The following is an 18,977-nucleotide window of genomic DNA, read 5'->3' as shown; positions in this document are numbered from 1 at the left end:
GGCAGAGAAAGGATGGGGACGGGACGGACACACGCACACAACTACGGGCAAAAAGGGGGGGGGGGTGGTAGTGGAGACCCCGCGCCCCCCGCGGGGCTGGGGGCAGAAAGTGCTTTGATGGCAGGAGCTGGGGGGGGCGATGGGGGGGACACGCGGTGCCCGGCTCAGGGGATCTGGAAGACGTTCAGTTTGCTCGTGTTCTTGAGCGTCTGCCGCCGGTTGCAGAACCAGACCCGCACGACCTCGCGGTCGTAGTTGAGCTCTTTGGCGATCTCGGTGATCTCCTGGCCCGTGGGCAGCGCGTTCTTCTCGAAGTAGGCGTTGAGCGCCTCGATGGCCTGGGGCGTGAAGGACGTGCGGCGCTTCCGCTTCTTGGAGGGCTCCCCCCCGACGAACTCCATCAGGTTCTGCTGCCCCTCCTGGTTGCGGAGCTCGGCCTCGCTCAGCCACTTCTCCAGCACCGGCTTCAGCTTCTGCGCGCTCTTGGGGGTGATGTCGAGCTTCTCGAACCTGCACCGGCAGCGCCGTGAGCGGCTCCACGGGCACCGGGCCCCCCGGCCCCCCTCCCGCACTCCCCCGTTCATCCCAGCTCCCTCCCCTGCCCCGCTTTTCCTCCTCTTCTCCACACAAGCAGAGGATGGGTTGGGCTGGGGACACCTCTCACGAGACCGGCTCCATTTTTCCTCCTTCTCTCCGGTTCTCCCTTTCTCCAGCGCTCCTCCTGCTCTGATTTCCTCCTTTTCTCCAATTTTCCCCCTCCTCCAATTTTCCTCCTTTTCTCCACCTTTCCTTTCCTTTCCTTCCTTTCCCTTTCCCTTTCCCTTTCCCTTTCCCTTTCCCTTTCCCTTCCCTTCCCTTTCCCTTCCTTTCCCTTCCCTTCCCTTCCCTTTTCCCTTTTCCCTTTTCCCTTCCCTCCTTTTCCCTTTCCTTTCCTTCCTTTCCCCTTCCTTCCCTTTCCCTTTCCTTTTTCTCTTCCCTTTCTTCTTTTTTCCTTTCCTTTTTCCTTTCCTTTCCTTTTTCCTTTCCTTTTTCCTTTCCTTTCCTTTTTCCTTTCCTTTCCTTTTTCCTTTCCTTTTTCCTTTCCTTTCCTTTCCTTTTTCCTTTCCTTTCCTTTCCTTTCCTTTCCTTTCCTTTCCTTTCCTTTCCTTTCCTTTCCTTTTTCCTTTCCTTTCCTTTCCTTTCCTTTCCTTTCCTTTCCTTTCCTTTCCTTTTTCCTTTCCTTTCCTTTCCCTTTCCTTTCTTTTTCCTCTCCTTTCCTTTCCCTTTTCTTTTCCTTTCCTCTTTTCCTTCCCTTCCCTTCCCTTTCCTACAATCCCAGACTGGTTTGGGTTGGAAGGGACCTTAAAGCTCCTCCAGCTCCAATCCAGCTCCAGTGACACCTCCCACTGGAGCAGCTTGCTCCAAGCCCCTGTGTCCAACCTGGCCTTGAACACTGCCAGGGACGGAGCAGCCACAGCTGCTCCGGGCACCCTGTGCCGGTGTGCTCCAGCTTTCCTGCCCTTCTCCCGCTGTCCATCCCATGCCGGTACCTGCAGATGGCCGACTGGCTGTAGGCAGGACCCTCGGTGGCCGTCAGGGCCTGTCCCACCTGCGTCTGCGTCAGCCCGAGGGACAAGCGGCGGATCTTGAAGTTCTTGGCGAATTCCCGGATCTCCTCCAGGTTGATCCCGTCCTCCTCCGCGCTGCTGTTGGGAGCCGGGGGCTCTGCCGGGGCCAGGATATGGGAATGATGAGGAATGGCCATGGAGCTGCTTCTCTCCCCTCCCGATGATGAGCATCCCCTTTGTTGGGCTCCACGGCACGTGGTGCCAGCAGCCACCCCCAGGGATGCAGAGCACGGGCACGCAGCATCCTCCTTCCCCCCATCCCAGGGCATCCCAGACCTTGGATTCCCTCTTCCCAGTGGATCCCAGTCCCTGCCGTGACTCACTGGACACCAGCTGGCTGACAGTGGGGGTCTCGGAGCAGGTGATGGGCACGGGCACGGAGGAAGCCTTGGCCGCCGGGGCAGGGTTTGGGACCACCACGGCCGGCTGGGCGAGAGCCGGGGCCGGCTGGATGGGCTGGACCTGGGCACAGGGAGAGGGGTCAGCACCCCCATAGCACCCCTATAGCACCCTCATAGCACCCCCATGGTCAGGGCCCCCCCACTCCCCACTCCTGCCCACCGGCTCCATCCCTGCACTGGCCACTGCGTTGCTTTTGTTGAGTTTGGATGGAAGTGACACTGGGAACAGCCCAGCTCCTGCTGGGAATGCGGCTGTGACAGCTCTGGGAGAGTGCTGGGATGTCCCATTCCCATGAGGGAGGTTTGGGGGTGACCAAGGTGAGGCTCAGTCACGTCCCATCCTGGCTGAGAGACTTGGTGGGCACAGAGAGTGGGATGCCCCATGGGGCAGCACTGCAGGGCAGGAGCGGTCACATCTCAAAGAAGCTCATAGGCTCCCAAAGCAGCGTAGTTGGGTACCAAAGCAACGTGGTTGCGTCCCAAAGATGCTCACGTGCTCCCAAAGCCATGTGGCTCCATCCCAGACAGAATCCCAGGCTCTCAGAATCATTTGGGTTGGAAGGGACCTCTGGAGATCACCCGGTCCAAGCCCTGCCGAGGCAGGACCACCCAGGGCACACAGGAACATGTCCAAGTGGGTTTGGGATGGCTCCAGAGAGGGAGATTCCACACCCAGCCTGGGCAGCCTGTGCAGGGCTCTGCCACCCTCAGCACAGAGCCCTTGTTCATGCTGAGGTGGAACTTGGTGTGGGTCAGGTTATGGCCATTGCTCCTCGTCCTCTCACTGGGAAGATCCGGCTCCATCTCCCTGGCACCAGCCTTTGAGCTATTGACCTGCACTGATCCCCTCTCAGGCTGCTCCGCTCCAGACCCACCAGGCCCAGCTCCTGCAATCCCTCCGTGTGAGAGAGACCCCTGAGCATCCCTGTGGCCTCTGCTGGACCTCTCCAGTAGCTCCTTGTCTCTGAGGAGCCCAGAAAGCTCAAGTGCTCCCAGAGCCTCACGGCCACATCCCAAAGATGCTCAAGTGCTCCCAAAGGATCACGGCCACATCCCAAAGATGCTCAAGTGCTCCCAGAGCCTCATGGCCACATCCCAAAGATGCTCAAGTGCTCCCGGAGCCTCATGGCCACATCCCAAAGATGCTCAAGTGCTCCCGGAGCCTCATGGCCACATCCCAAAGATGCTCAAGTGCTCCCAAAGGATCACGGCCACATCCCAAAGATGCTCAAGTGCTCCCAAAGGATCACGGCCACATCCCAAGGATGCTCAAGTGCTCCCAAAGGATCACGGCCACATCCCAAAGATGCTCAAGTGCTCCCGGAGCCTCATGGCCACATCCCAAAGATGCTCAAGTGCTCCCGGAGCCTCATGGCCACATCCCAAAGATGCTCAAGTGCTCCCAGAGCCTCATGGCCACATCCCAAAGATGCTCAAGTGCTCCCGGAGCCTCATGGCCACATCCCAAAGATGCTCAAGTGCTCCCAAAGGATCACGGCCACATCCCAAGGATGCTCAAGTGCTCCCAAAGGATCACGGCCACATCCCAAGGATGCTCAAGTGCTCCCAGAGCCTCACGGCCACATCCCAGATGCGCTCCCCGAGCCCGGCACCAGCCCCTCAGCCTGGTGCCCCCCGTCAGTGCCTGCCGCTCACCTCGGTGCGGGCCGGGGGCTCGGGGGTGCCGGTTTTCTTGGCGCCGGGCGCCTGCAGGGTGCCGCCGGCCAGCGTGGCGATGACCTGGCCCTGGGCATTGAGCAGCAGCTGCGGCGTCACCGTCTGCACGTGCAGGCTCGGGGCCGGGGCCGGGCCGGCGGCTGCCATCCCGGGGGGATTCACCACCCACGGCAGCGTCCCGATGACCTGGGCCAAGGGAGGAGAGGCCGAGCTGGGGCTGGGCCCTGCCAGCACCTCCCCAGCGCCGGGGCAGGGGGGTGGCAGAGTGGGGGCCCCCCGCGGTACCTGGCCCTGGGCGTTGGTGAGGATCTGGCCCGTGATGCCCTGCACGCTGGAGATGGTGTTGGCGATGACGGGGGTGGCCGCCAAGGAGCCGAGGAGCTGGGTCTGAGCCCCGAGAGGCGCCGCGCTGAGCTGCGGAGAACCGAGAGCCGGGGTCAGACGTGGGCAGCGCCGGGGCCACCGCGTCCCCGCGCGCGGCCACCCCTTCCCCACGGCAGGGCGGCTCCTGCCTCGCCGTGCTGGGGTGCGAGGCCCTTGACGTCCTCAATCCATCCTTTAGGTCGGCCTAAAGCAGGGCTGCCTGCGGGGCGGCTCGTCAGGAATCAGGCTGGGATCTCGCAGGATCCCATGGGAGGCGAGTGCTGAAGCAGAGCGCTCCATCCCCAGGGCTTCACGGCTTCTCAGGGCTCTCCACAGCCACGGAAGGCACCGGCTCAAGGGCAGCGGGTGCCAAACTTGCGCGGCTCCGCAGCACGGGCTGCCAGGGTCCTTACTATGCCAGGGTTAAAGGCGAATCCGGCCGGCTGCACAGTGATGTGGGTCTGGGTGCCGGGCGGCGCGGACGCAGCGCTGGGCTGTGGCAGGAGCGGGGGCTGGCCGGGGCTGGGGGCGAAGACACCGGGGGGCTGGAGCGGGGCGCGGGGCTGGCCCGCAGCCTGCAGCGGCTGCGCTGGCGGCACCGGTGCTGCCATGGACGTGTTCAGCACGGCGGCGGCTGCGGAGCAAAGACACAGAGAGCGTGAGCAGGGGCAGGCAGGGGACACCCCCCGCAGCTCCGCGTGTCCCCGTCTCCCACCGGCCCTTCCCAAAGGGAGCTGAATCCCCACGGACTGATCCATAGGGAAAGGTCTCCCCAGCTCCAGAGCCCCTCTGCCCCAGGCGGACTCATCCTGCACCCGTGGGTGCTGGATCTAACCCAAAGCAGTGCTGCTGACAGCACAGAGGGCGAGGGGCACCTCTGGGGTCCCATCACCTCCTCTGGCTCCAAATCACTCCTGGGACCGGCTCCTTCCCTGCTGGGAGCTCAACAGGAGACGATTCCCTTCAGGGAAGGGCACGAGGCCCTCGTTCCGGCTGCTCTCATGCCCATGGGTCTCCCCCTTGCACAACCTCAGCTGCTGCAACGAGGTGCCGGAGCCGCAAGCCTAACCTGGACCTCTCATCCCATCCTCTTGTCCCATCCCTGTGTGCACGCTGCCATCCCCCTCCTCCCCATCCCTTCTCCCACACTCGGGCAGCTTTTGCTTTGGGGAGCTGCAAACAAGCCCCCAGCATCAAACGTCAGCCCCGTCCTGGACAGGATGGGCTGGGGGGGCCGGCCGGGGAGCTGCGGGGCAGCAGAGCAGCGGTTACCTTGCAGATTGGCTATGGGTGCTTTGAAAATTCCCCCCGTAGGAGAAGCAGCCGTCAATCCGGGGAGGGCAGCGACCGTTGCTGTAGGAAATGTCCACACAGCCAGCCCCTGCTGACCTGCCACTTGACCTGCAATACTGATGGGGATAAGAAGAGGTTGAGTAACTGTCCCTGCTGGAACCATTACTCCTGTCACAACTGTTGCTAAGTTTTCCTGAGTCAAGACCTGCAAAAGCAAACAAGATTTCAAAAAGAACAGAAATCAACGCCACTGCAGACAGCATCAGCGGAGCATTAAAGTCTTTGTACAGGGGGGTCCCTCCCATCTCAGCAGCTGGGTGCCCAGCTCTGCGGAGCCCCCTCTCCATGGCGAGACGCCCGAGGGGGCATCTCCCCCTCCCAAAGCACCCGACGCAGCATCTCTGGCAGCACCTCGAGGCGAGGGCGCCCGGCGGACGGAAGCGCCTTGGTTCGAGGTGTAGGTCCTACACCCCGCGCCACGAGCGGACGTCTCTGCCCTCGGGGTCCCCTACAGACAGCGGACGCCACCCCGGGGGTCCCCACCTTGTCCCCCCCCCTTTCCCTCCAGCCCAGCCCTGTCCCCCCTCTCCCGCCCCGCTCCGTGCTGTGGGGTAGTTACCTGTGGGGCCAGCGGGGCCAGCGGCTGCGGCTGCTGGCTCGTGGTGTGGCTGAATGTGCCAGCGGAGGGGACGGTGCTGGGGGATGCTCCAGCCGCTGGCTTGGCTTTGCCTGGGGGAGAGCAGAGGAGATGGGTTGGAAAGAGGAATCATAGCAGAGGACCAGGGAATGGGATGAGTGGGAAAGGACCCTAAAGCTCCTCCAGCTCCAGCCCCTGCCAGGGAAGGGACCCCTGCCACTAGCGCAGGGTGCTCCAAGCCCCTGTGTCCAACCTGGCCTTGAGCACTGCCAGGGATGGGGCAGCCACAGCTTCTCTGGGCACCCTGTGCCAGCGCCTCAGCACCCTCACAGGGAAGAGCTTCTGCCTAAGAGCTCAGCTCAGTCTCCCCTCTGGCAGGTTCAAGCCATTCCCCTTGGCCTGTCCCTACAGGCCCTTGTCCCAAGCCCCTCTCCAGGTTCCCTGCAGCCCCTTTAGGCACTGGAGCTGCTCTCAGGTCTCCCCTTCAGGAGCCTTCTCTTCTCCACCTGCCCCAGCCCAGCTCTCTCAGCCTGGCTCCAGAGCAGAGCTGCTCCAGCCCTCACAGGAGAGGTCCTGCTGCTGGAGCAACAGGAGCTCACCTGCACAAAGGGTGGGGGTGATGGTGGGGGGCACCCAAATCACACATCCCCAGGGAACAAGCACCCTCCTGTGTGTGTCCCGGGGGAGCTGCAGCCCCACAGAGCTCGGGTGAAAGCACCCCAAGGTGGACGGACCTTCCTCTGCAGAGCAAAGGCATTTAGGGGCTTCTTATGGGATGCGGTGGAAAGGAGGCAAAAAGGGAGGGGTTTGGGGAAGAATGTGTGGGAATGGCAGGGTTAAGGCAGGAGATATTTCCCTCCTCCAGCTGCTGGCTCCAAAATGAGCAGCAATTAAAGCAGTGCCAGCTCCTGACCTGCTCAGGGGGAGCTGGAAAGGGAAGGGACCGCGATCACCCGCCAGCACCCTGCAGAGGGGGGTGCCCATGGGCTGAGCTTCATTGGGTGTCTTCAACCCTGCACCCAAAGTCACTGAATCACTGCGACCGTCCCAGTGAGAGGAATCCCTGCTCCTAATCCCTGGTTATTACTTGTGAAGGACTTGGGTTTTGAGCAACCCCTCGTATTTATGCTGCTCGACTTCTAATAATGGCAACTCTCAAGTATAAAACCCACTTAATCCCATTTTGGCGTAAAGAAAACCACCCTTTTCCTGCCTTTTCCTCCAGCAGAACGCAAAGCAACCAGAGCAAAGCCCCGTTAATAAACAAAGCACCAGAGTGGCAGGAGAGGGGCCAGGGCAGCGGTGCTTGCAGGTGGATTCGGGATGCATCCTATGGGAGGACTGGGATGCTGGCCAAAAAGCAGTGAGGAATGAAGCGGGATTTCCCCAAATGGCTGCATTCCAGCTGCATTCCCAGGTGAGAAGGGAAGCGCCTGCAGCACCGGGTGAGGGGCAGAGGACACCCAACTCCAGTGCCTTAGGGAAAACCCCACCAATGGATGTCCTCCCTATCGGAAGCACATGGTCGAGGGATGCTCCCGGAGGAGGAACTGGTTTTGCTCACCCCTCTCCCAGCTTGGCACAGGGATGCTCTGCACCGACAGGCACAGCTCAAACCCCCAGCTCTGACCCCGTGCTCCAGAGCCCAGCTTCACCTGCGGGGATGGATGGGCAGGGAATGGGGCAGGAAGGGGACGGGGACTCCGGTGCCTTACCAGGGGCCTCCCCGCCGCAGGAGCTCTGGGTGCTGCCTGGGACGTCCTCACTGCCCGGGTGGCTGCTCTCCCCCGGGGAGCCCCGCGCTACCTCCCCTGGAGGCATCTCCAAGGCTTTCCGGTCCTCCTCGGCCGGGAGCGGGGCGTCCACGCCGACCTCCAGCACGCGGATGGTTTCATGGCTGGACATGACAATAACCTGCAGGAGGGCCCCACAGGGTCCATCAGTGCCAGGGGCTGGACCCCACAGGGCTGTCCCCGAGGCCACGCACCCCAGGGCAGGGGGAAGGGGCTCCTACCACCCCATGGGATGTGCCTTAGGGTGATCCTTAACCCACACCAAGCAGAGCCCACGCTGTCCCCTTGAGGGGTGGATGGGGGGGGGGTCACAGCCCCTCCTGCTTTAGTGACCGCCCCAGCACCATGGGCAGCAGCACCTCCATAAGGAGAACACGGCTGCAGCCCCCCCAGCAGCACCCTCTCTGCAGCACTGGAGCCAGCGCTGGTCCGCAGCCCCATGGCTCTGGCCATGGGTCGGGTGAAGCCCCTGCATCGTCGAATCCCAGTGTGGTTTGTGTTGGAAGGGACCTTAAAGCCCCTCCAGCTCCTTCCCCTTCCAAGTGTGGGGCAAACGGGGTGGTTGCGGGCATGGGGCAGGAGCGAGATGGTTTTCACCCCGTGCCAGGGCACGCAGTGGGGCTCCAAAGCCCAACTCCCCTGCCCACGGTCCCCATGGCTGTGGGGTACAGAGGAAGGGGTGCAGAGGGGCTGGACAGGCCCGTACCTGCTCGTTGACTGTCAGCAAAGCCTCCTGTGGCTGCACAGCTTCCGTGTCCATGGTGCCCCAGCAACGGTGGGAGAGGGCTCAGACCTTCCACATGCTGCAAGGGGGGGAGAGGGGAGGGTCAGGGTCACCCAGGGGCTGGAGCCGGGCTGCAGAGCAGCCCTGGTCCCTGCCACCACCTCCTCTCTGCCTCTAGCACCCAGCTCTGCCCCTCAGAGCTCGCTCAGGTCCTGCCCAGGGAGGCTCCGGTGCCTCGGGTACCCTCCCCACCTCCCATCAACGGCAATGAGCTCGTGGGGTAGCATCGTTTATTGGGCGAGCAGCACCCAATGTACAAGCAGCAGAGCAAGGGAAGGGTTATTCCAAGGGTGGAGCCTTTCCCCCTTTGGAGATGAGGTTCAATTCCTACCGTTGGGAATCCCTCAAAGCTCCAGGCACAAACCACCCGGGGCTCCCATCTGAAGCCTCTGCCCAACGCTCGGGCGCACACGCAGGCCCTGATGCTGTTTGCAAGAAGCAGGAGAGTCAATCTGCTCTTTCCTAAGGGGACCGAAATCCATGGGGATACTTCATTAAAGCACGGAATGAGGCGCTGATGGTGGGAAGGGGCTCGGCCCACTCGTTGGAAGGCAACTCGTCCTCTTCCCATGCCCTCCAGTAACTCCTTGGCTCACGTTATCGTCCCCGCGCTGCTGTGTAGGAGCACAATTGCCTTTCTGAAAGGCTTATGAATGTTTGATTAGGAAAGTCTCGGGATGGATTTAACCAGCCCAGATGACCTTGACTTACTCCATGCATGGGCGAAGGCGTCCTTGTTTGTGTAACTGCTGCCGCGCCTGGGGCACATTGATGCGGGTTGGAGTGACCGGAGCTGAGCTCTCCCCTAGCATAGGATCGTGGAACCATGGAATGGCTTGGGTTGGGAGGGACCTTAAAGCTCCTCCACGGGCAAGGACCCCTTCCACTGGAGCAGGGTGATCCAAGCCGCTGTGTCCAACCTGGCCTTGAGCACTGGGGCATCCAACCCTTCTCCATTCAACCCATTGTAGTGTCCCAGCACCCTCCCAGGGAAGAGCTTCTGCCTAAGAGCTCATCTCAGTCTCCCCTCGGGCAGGTTCAAGCCATTGCCCTTGGCCTGTCCCTACAGGCCCTTGTCCCAAGCCCCTCTCCAGGTTTCCTGCAGCCCCTTTAGGCTCTGGAGCTGCTCTCAGGTCTCCCCTTCCCGCAGCAGAGGGGCAGGATCCCCTCCCGGAGCTGCTGCTCCCGCTCTGGGGGTGCAGCCCCGCACCGGGGGGGGCTCTGGGCTCAAGCTCACAGCTCATCCACACGGGAATTTCAGCCCCAGACTGGTGCCAGTGCATCCCATCCGTTGGGTTTCCCTCCGGACAGGGAACGTGGTGCAGGCATCCCCTGCTGCTCCACTCTGACACATCATCAGCCCAAGAGGCACTTCCAGGATGCAGGAAACATCCCCAGCACCGTTGTACAAACCCTTTACCATTTCTCTGTGCCTCAGAAGCCACCAGGCTCCTGCTGGGGCCACCGAGCGCATCCTGCACCGGAGCTGGCATTTGTGTGCAATTAGGAACCAGAGGGACTCGGATCCTGTTGGTCCAAAGGAGCCTCCGTTGGATTAAGAGCCAAATTCTCCTCCGAAGCCGTCGGCGCAGGGCTCTGCGCCATCCATGCCAGTGCAGCAGAGCCAGAGCCAGGCTGCTGCCCATGAAAAGTTAATGAGCCCCCAGCAGCCGGAGCCCAGCTCAGGTGAGGAAGGCAGAGCAGGGCATCCCTGCCCCGGCAGCCCGCGCAGGCAAAGCAGCCCCACCGGGTCCCACTGCAGGGAGCAAGGGAAGGAAAAGGCTCCAGAAGAGCTTCCTGAAGCTCTGTGTAGAGACCCTGGCCAAGGGAGGGCAGCTGGGGCACAGCGGGGCTGATGCCATCCCATGGGGGTGATGCACTTGCTCCAGGTTGATCTTCCCTCTGCATCACCAAACCTTGCTGCCCGCTGGAGCCCAGCACAAGCAGAGCAGCCCCAGGGGCTTTGCTAACAAGGAGCCACCCCCCCGGTGTCTTGTAGCAGCTTTTTCCTACACCTGAGCCTGGGAGAGCTGGGAAAGCTTCCACCTCTCATCCCATCACCTCCGCAGCTCCCCAGTGCCTGTCCCATAGCGGTCACAGGGGGAGCTGAGCCCGAGCTGGGATCCCAAACGGGCAGCAAGGGCACAGTGAAAGCAGCTGGAAGGGAAGGGATGGTCTGTGGGGAGCCCCTTCCTGCAGAGCCGAGGCACATCCAAACCCCAAACCCACCCCAGAGAGCAGAGCCCGGAGCCACAATCCCATGGGATGATGGAGGCAGCCCCGGGTACTCACTCACTGTTTGCTTGGGGCTGAAGGGATGCTCCTGGCAGGAGATGGGGCTGGCTCCTGCGTCCTGCTGGGCTGCGGTGCTCCGGGCTTGGGCTCTAAGGAGAGAAAGCCCGGAGCTGTCTCTGTGCCCAGCTCTGCAGGGAGGAGCAACCGGATAACTCAAAGGCATCCCCATCCTCACAACCTAATTCCTGCTCATTGATCCTCACCGCTGCCAAAGGGAAGCGCTGGGAAAAGGCGACTCAAGGCAAGCCAGGAGCTGCCCCGAACGTGTGTGGTACCCAAGTTAATGCACACGCTGGGAGCTTGGGGCCTGGATGATGCCGCCAGCACCAGAGCCGCTGCTCTCCATCCCCAGCATCCCAAGTCCAAGAGCCTCCCTCAGACCTGCAGGTCTCTTCTAGCACAACTGCGAGGCTGAAGAGAGCAGCAAATCCCTGCTCCAACCTGGATCATCCCCCTGCATCCAAGCGTAGATCTGCCCAGGCCTGCCCCACGGGAGGAAGACCCAAGCAAAGAGAAGAGGAGCGAGAAGGACTTTTCCCTCTGTTCCATGCCCTCGATTGAGCAGAGCCTGGTGCTGCTGGGTGCGAGTGGGCTGCTCCTCCTGCACCCTTTCGTTTCGCTCCTTCACACTTGGTCCTTCTGGGTTTTAGCTTGCCATGAACGGGACAAGTGATGTGCCCAGCTGGTGGGGCTGGGAGCAGAGCAGGGAGCCAGCAGCGCGAGCAGATGGCGGCGAGGAGATGAAATGCACAAACTAATAATAACAATATTAAAGGAAAAAGCAAAGGGGGGGGGATAATTTCAGATGCTCCAAGTCTCCCTGTGAACATAATTGCCGTGTTAATTAGGAGTGGTGATGAGTCAGAGACGGAGCCACTTGGATCCCAAGTGGGTGGAAATCTAAGTTGGAACCAACTTGGCACAGGTGAGAAACCCAAAGAGGTTTGCTCAAGCGCTGAAGACGCCTTGGGCACGGCTCCAGCTCGCTGCTTGCCCACTGTCATTAACCTGGGTTAATTCCTATGGATGGACATCCCGATCCTTGTCCCAAGCCCCTCTCCAGGTTTCCTGCAGCCCCTTTAGGCACTGGAGCTGCTCTCAGGTCTCCCCTTCAGGAGCCTTCTCTTGTCCAGGCTGCCCCAGCCCAGCTCTCTCAGCCTGGCTCCAGAGCAGAGCTGCTCCAGCCCTTGGGAATTGCCCACAGTGGTACCAGCACCCCGAGACCTCCCAGCAAAGCCGTCACCGATGCGAAGGGCACAGATCCGGGTCATTTCCTTGGACATGAAGCTTTATGGTAAGAGCAGAGCCCGAGTGATGCGGAAAGATCCAGGCTGGAAACGAAGGATTGTTTTCCCAAGCACATTCCCAGGTGTCTCAGTGGGGGGGACCCGGACCCCAGTGCCCCCAAGCTGTTTGCAAGGTGCTTGTTGTGCTTCCCCCTTAAAGTGCCTTCTACACGGTGTCGCTCTCCAGCCTTCCTGCGTTCACTGATGGCGAAACTGAGGCAGGAGATGAGGAGATGCCACCCCTGGCACAGGGGAGCAGTGAGCCGGAGCAGAGCCTTGCTCAGCACAGCCGTGCAGCCAGCTACAGGATTCCTGAAGGCTGGAGCTGCAGCGGGAGCTGGCAGCATCCACGCTGGCTCCTCAGTCACAGCCCTGAGTCAGCGTCATGCCTGGAAAACCCCAGGCTGGGGCAGCTGAATCCCGAAGGAGACGCCAGGAAAACTCATTCTAAAGGCCCAGCTCATCCTCCAATGCCAGTGGGAAACGCAGCCACTTGGGGCTGATAATGAAGGTGATAAAGGAAAGCACAGGGTTATGTGGAGCTGGGATGCGAGGCCACGGTCCTGGATGCGAGGCCACGGTCCTGGATGCGAGGCCACGGTCCTGGATGCGAGGCCACGGTCCTGGATGTGAGGCCACGGTCCTGGATGTGAGGCCACGGTCCTGGATGCGAGGCCACGGTCCTGGATGCGAGGCCACGGTCCTGGATGCGAGGCCACGGTCTTCGATGTGCGGCCACGGTCCTGGATGTGCGGCCATGGGGAGCCTGCCAAGGCCAGGAGCCAGCTCAGGAATTCGCATCAGTGGAGAAATGGAGCTGCTGCCACAGAGCAAGCGCTTCCCAGCCTGGATTAACCCCTGGAGAGCTGCAAATGGCTGGGAGCAGGAGATGGGAGACGCTGGTTGGCATCAGTGAGGCAAGAGAGAGGAAAGAGCTGGTGGAGGGTCCCAAAACCTGCTTGAGAAAAGGCAGGACCCGAACCCAGTCTGGATCGTGCTTTAATGGTTAAGGCAAAATCCTCTGCACACCATGAAAGAGAAACATTTCCCCCCTGGCCATGGCATGGTCTTCATCTGCAGCTGGATCTCATCATCCTTGCTTGGATCTCATCATCCTCGCTTGGATCTCATCATCCTCAGCGGATCTCTCCATCCTCAGTTGGATCTCTCCATCCTCAGCTGGATCTCTCCATCCTCAGTTGGATCTCTCCATCCTCAGTTGGATCTCTCCCTCCTCAGCTGGATCTCTCCATCCTCAGTTGGATCTCTCCATCCTCAGTTGGATCTCTCCATCCTCAGTTGGATCTCTCCCTCCTCAGCTGGATCTCTCCATCCTCAGTTGGATCTCTTCATCCTCAGCTGGATCTCTCCATCCTCAGTGGATCTCTCCATCCTCAGTTGGATCTCTCCATCCTCAGTTGGATCTCTCCATCCTCAGTTGGATCTCTTCATCCTCAGCTGGATCTCTCCATCCTCAGTTGGATCTCTCCATCCTCAGTTGGATCTCTCCATCCTCAGTTGGATCTCTTCACCCTTGGCTGGATTTCTCCATCCTCGCTTGGATCTCTCCATCCTCAGTTGGATCTCTCCATCCTCAGTTGGATCTCTTCACCCTTGGCTGGATTTCTCCATCCTCGCTTGGATCTCTCCATCCTCAGTTGGATCTCTTCATCCTCAGTTGGATATGTTCATCCTCAGTTGGATTTCTCCATCCTCACTTGGCTGTCTCCATCCTCAGCAGATCTCTCCATCCTCAGCTGGATCTCTCCATCCTCAGCTGGATCTCTCCATCCTCAGCTGGATCTCTCCATCCTCAGCTGGATCTCTCCATGCTCAGCAGATCTCTCTATCCTCAGTTGGATCTCTCCATCCTCAGCTGGATCTCTCCATCCTCAGCTGCATCTCTCCATCCTCAGTTGGATCTCTCCACCCTCAGTTGGATCTCTCCATGCTCAGCAGATCTCTCCATCCTCAGCTGGATCTCTCCATGCTCAGCTGGTTCTCTCCATGCTCAGCAGATCTCTCCATCCTCAGCTGGATCTCTCCATGCTCAGCTGGTTCTCTCCATGCTCAGCTGGATCTCTCCATGCTCAGCTGGATCTCTCCATCCTCAGCAGATCTCTCCATCCTCAGCTGGATCTCTCCATGCTCAGCTGGATCTCTCCATCCTCAGTTGGATCTCTCCATCCTCAGTTGGATCTCTCCATCCTCAGTTGGATCTCTCCATCCTCAGTTGGATCTCTTCACCCTTGGCTGGATTTCTCCATCCTCGCTTGGATCTCTCCATCCTCAGTTGGATCTCTCCATCCTCAGTTGGATCTCTTCATCCTCAGTTGGATTTCTCCATCCTCACTTGGCTGTCTCCATCCTCAGCAGATCTCTCCATCCTCAGCTGGATCTCTCCATCCTCAGTTGGATCTCTCCATCCTTGCTTGGATCTCTCCATCCTCAGTTGGATCTCTCCATCCCCAGTTGGATCTCTTCATCCTCAGTTGGATCTCTCCATCCTCAGTTGGATCTCTTCATCCTCAGCTGGATCTCTCCATCCTCAGTTGGATCTCTCCATCCTCAGTTGGATCTCTTCACCCTTGGCTGGATTTCTCCATCCTCACTTGGATCTCTCCATCCTCAGTTGGATCTCTTCATCCTCAGTTGGATCTCTTCATCCTCAGTTGGATCTCTTCATCCTCAGTTGGATTTCTCCATCCTCACTTGGCTGTCTCCATCCTCAGCAGATCTCTCCATCCTCAGCTGGATCTCTCCATCCTCAGCATATCTCTCCATCCTCAGCTGGATCTCTCCATGCTCAGCAGATCTCTCCATCCTCAGCAGATCTCTCCATCCTCAGTTGGATCGCTCCATCCTCAGCTGGATCTCTCCATCCTCAGTTGGATCTCTCCATCCTCACTTGGCTGTCTCCATCCTCAGCAGATCTCTCCATCCTCAGCTGGATCTCTCCATCCTCAGCAGATCTCTCCATCCTCAGCTGGATCTCTCCATGCTCAGCAGATCTCTCCATCCTCAGCAGATCTCTCCATCCTCAGTTGGATCGCTCCATCCTCAGCTGGATCTCTCCATCCTCAGTTGGATCTCTCCATCCTCAGTTGGATCTCTCCATCCCCAGTTGGATCTCTCCATCCTCAGTTGGATCTCTCCATCCTCAGTTGGATCGCTCCATCCTCAGCAGATCGCTCCATCCTCAGTTGGATCGCTCCATCCTCAGCAGATTGCTCCATCCTCAGTTGGATCTCTCCATCCTCAGCTGGATCTCTCCATCCTCAGCTGGATCTCTCCATCCTCAGCTGGATCTCTCCATCCTCAGCAGATCTCTCCATCCTCAGCAGATCTCTCCATCCTCGCTTGGATCTCTCCATCCTCAGTTGGATCTCTCCATCCTTGCTTGGATCTCTCCATCCTTGCTTGGATCTCTCCATCCTCAGTTGGATCTCTCCATCCTCAGCAGATCTCTCCATCCTCAGCTGGATCTCTCCATCCTCAGCTGGATCTCTCCATCCTCAGCAGATCTCTCCGTCCTCAGCAGATCTCTCCATCCTCAGCAGATCTCTCCATCCTCGCTTGGATCTCTCCATCCTCAGTTGGATCTCTCCATCCTTGCTTGGATCTCTCCATCCTCAGTTGGATCTCTCCATCCTCAGCAGATCTCTCCATCCTCAGCTGGATCTCTCCATCCTTGCTTGCATCTCTCCATCCTTGCTTGGATCTCTCCATCCTTGCTTGGATCTCTCCATTCTCGCTTGGATCTCTCCATCCTCAGCTGGATCTCTTCATCCTTGTCTGGATCTCTCCATCCTCACTTGGATCTCTCCATCCTTGTCTGGATCTCTCCATCCTCACTTGGATCTCTTCATCCTCAGCTCAATCTCTTCCTCTTTGCTTCCACCTTCACAGGGTGTTTGGGGCTCAAACCTGATCCTGAGGGCGGGAGGTGGGGAGCTCCCTTCCCTGCCTCTTGCACTGCAGACCCAGTGCCCATCACAGGGAGCACCCGCATCAGCTGACGGTGACTTCCCAGGAATCCCCTCCTTTCTCCAGCACCACTTTTCCAGCTGGGAAGGTATTTTTATTCCCGCTCCACCCGGAGGAGATGGGATTGAGTTCACCTCCCAAGGTCACGCCAGAGGAGCGTGGCAAAACCAGGAGCAGAGCTTGGCTCTCCCAAGCCCTTCAAGACAGTGCCCGGAGCATCCATCACTCCTCCTGCCAAGGGAGGGTCTGGAGCCACCTCGACACCCCAGGACATCCCAGAGGAACATCACGGCTGGTTCAGAGAGCACAGCCCCCCCCCCCAAGCCTATGATCCCATGAATGCCATGGGGGGGGCACTGCTCTGCCCCCCCAGTGCTCCCTCAGGGGCTTTTGGAGCGGGCTCAGGACCAAGCCTGACCCTGAGACTGCTGCAGGGGATGGGGATGGGGCTGGGGGGGGGACACAGCCCCTGCTCTCCTCTCCACAGCCCCCCCCCATCCTCTGCCAGCCGGGGCTCTGCAGCATCCAAGGCCAGGTCCCCCCCACCCCGAGAAGCAAATAGAGGGGTGCAGGGTGCTCGTGCGAGCTGCCCCCGGGGCACTGACCCCCCCGCAGGGGTGCACAGCCCCCCCTGACCCCCGCAGCACCAAAAACAAACCCCCTGACCCCCGCAGCACCACAAAGACCCCCCCCGACCCCTGCGGTGCCACAAACCCTGCAGAGAACCCGAAATGCCCTTGGACACCCCCATCCCCCCGGGCTCTGCTCTCCCCCCCCCGGGAGCGCCTGGACCCGCAAATCCCTGCCTTGCTCCTGCCCCCCCGCACCCCTCGTCTCCCACCCCAGGGTCCCTTTGCCTTCCCTCGGCAGGACCCCAACACTGTCCCGTGTCCCCCCCCCCCGGCACTGTTCGTCTCCAGCCCTGCTCCTCCTCTCCTGCACCCCAAACCCCATCTCCACAGCCCCCGGGGCTGTCACCCCCTTTCCCTGCCCCGGGGCTCGCCAGCCCCCTCTGTCCCCCTTCCCTGGACACCCCCAGCTCCAGGGTCCCTCAGGGACCCCCAACTCTCCGCGCTCTCCCCTAATCCCACCCCCCCATCCCGTGCCCCCCATCCGCATCCCCACTTCTCCCCAGTTTTCCACCCCCCCAAACTCCCCCCAATCCCCCCCAGCGCTGCACCCCGCGCTCCGCCGCGTTCCCTCCGCCCGGTTTCCCCCCCCCCCCCCCATCCATCGCTCTTTATCATAAATATATAAATTATGCTAATTAAGGCATTGCATATTCACCGCGCCGGGACCCACCGCCCCCCGCCCGGCCCCGGCCCCGCACTCACCGCGCCGGGCGCTGGCCGCGGGTGTTCCGCGGGGCCGCTCCGCGCCGCTCCGCGCCTGCCGGGGGACAATTAAAGATTCATCGCACAGCGGCGGCGGCGGCACAAAGGGGAGGGAGGGGGGGGCCGGCGGGAGGCGGCAGCGGAGCCGGGACCCCGCGGGCGCGGAGCGGGGCGCTGCGGGGGGAAGGTGCGGGGTGAGGGTGCGGGGGTGCGGGGCCGGGGCGGGCGGGGCCGCGGCGCTCCGCGGGTGCGGGCTCCTGCGCGCCTCCCGGGGGGGATTTTTTAGCTGCTGCGTCATGAACATAATTTATGCGCAGGCCTTTGCCGCAGCCGGCGGGTGCTGCGCGGCCGCGGCCGCCGGGGGGCGCTCGGGAACCCACCGGACCGGGACCCCCCGAGCGGGGACCCCTCCGAACCGGGACCCCTCGGAACCGGGACCCCACCGGACCGGGACACCCCGAGTAGGGACCCTTCCGAACCGGGACACCCCGAAACCGGGACTCGCCGCCCTAAGCCAGGGACCCGAGACCCTGAAATCAGAGACCCCCCTCCAAAACCGGGACCGTCCTGAAACCGGAAGCCCCGAGCAGGGACCCCGCCAAACCCGGACCACCCCGAAACCGAGGAACCCTGAGCAGGGACCCTCCAGAGCAAGGGCCCCCCTAAACCAGGACCCCCACAAAAGCAGGGACTCTTCTGAAACCGGGTACCCCCAAAACCGGGGACACTCCGAGCAGGGAACCCCCCGAAAGCAGGACCCCCCCAAACAGGGACTCTGCCAAAGTGGGACCCCCCCGAGCAGGGACTACCCAAACCCAGGGACCTGACACCCCAAACCCAGAGATGCCCCAAAACCGGGGACCCCCCAAAACCAAAGATCCCCCCCCGAAGCAAGGGACACCCCCAAAACCTGGGCACTCCCCGAGTAGAGCCCTCCCGAGCCACAGCCCTGGCACCCCGAAACCAGAGTCCCCCCAAAAGCCCCCAGCCCCAATACCCTGAAACCAAAACCCCTCCCCAGCCCCCAAAGCAGAGCCCCCTCCAGCCCCACAACCCCCAAATCAGAGCTCCCCAGTCCCGAGACCCCCAAACCACAGCCCCCCCCCCCGACCAGACCCTGATAGCAGAGCCCCCTCCAGCCCTGAGACCCCCAATGTCAGAGCTCCAAAGCTCAGGACTCCCCTAAACCAGAACCCCCCCCCCCAGCTCGGAGCATCCCCAAATCCCAGACTCCCAAACCCAGAGCACCCCAAGGCTGGAGCTGCCCCAGACTCACTTCGGGCCAGACTTCCCCCTAAGTGGAGCCCCCCCCGGCCTGGAAACCCCAACCCAGGGCATCTCAAACCCAGAGCCCCCCCAGACCGGGAGCCCCAAACCCAGACCTTCCGCAGGCATCCTCAATCCCATCCTGACCACCCAGAAACTCCCCACTGCCAAGCAGTGGAGCCCAAATTGCTGCCCCTTCCAAAAGCCGGAGCCCCCGCATCCCGGACCCCCCCTCAAAGTGAGGCCCCGAAGTG

At 61.0% G+C, this 18,977-nt stretch overlaps 1 protein-coding gene across 1 annotated transcript; it reads right to left on the bottom strand.

Moving 5' to 3' along the window:
- Window positions 1–55: 55 nt before the first annotated feature.
- POU6F1 (POU class 6 homeobox 1) lies at window positions 56–17,563 on the bottom strand. Its single transcript, XM_080635626.1, has 11 exons — window positions 17,458–17,563; window positions 8,478–8,574; window positions 7,694–7,892; window positions 5,961–6,070; window positions 5,321–5,546; window positions 4,462–4,682; window positions 3,971–4,099; window positions 3,665–3,871; window positions 1,931–2,069; window positions 1,530–1,704; window positions 56–510 (listed from the first exon to the last, which is right to left on the bottom strand). Exons 2-11 carry the CDS (start codon window positions 8,529–8,531, stop codon window positions 165–167), a joined length of 1,806 nt encoding a protein of 601 aa, XP_080491752.1. The 5' UTR covers window positions 8,532–8,574; window positions 17,458–17,563; the 3' UTR covers window positions 56–164.
- Window positions 17,564–18,977: the final 1,414 nt, after the last annotated feature.

Source organism: Psittacula echo, assembly GCF_963264785.1.
Source record: "Psittacula echo genome assembly, chromosome: 27".
Lineage (NCBI taxonomy): Eukaryota > Metazoa > Chordata > Aves > Psittaciformes > Psittacidae > Psittacula > Psittacula echo.
This window is presented reverse-complemented; position numbering and strand designations above follow the sequence as displayed.

Coding starts and splice junctions, on each gene's coding strand:
- POU6F1 (XM_080635626.1), bottom strand. CDS start 8,531: ATGGACACGGAAGCTGTGCAGCCACAGGAGGCTTTGCTGACAGTCAAC. Junction 4,683..5,320: donor ACCCATAGCCAATCTGCAAG/GTAACCGCTGCT, acceptor TTTGCTCCGCAG/CCGCCGCCGTGCTGAACACG. Junction 1,705..1,930: donor TGTCAGCCAGCTGGTGTCCA/GTGAGTCACGGC, acceptor TGGCCCCGGCAG/AGCCCCCGGCTCCCAACAGC.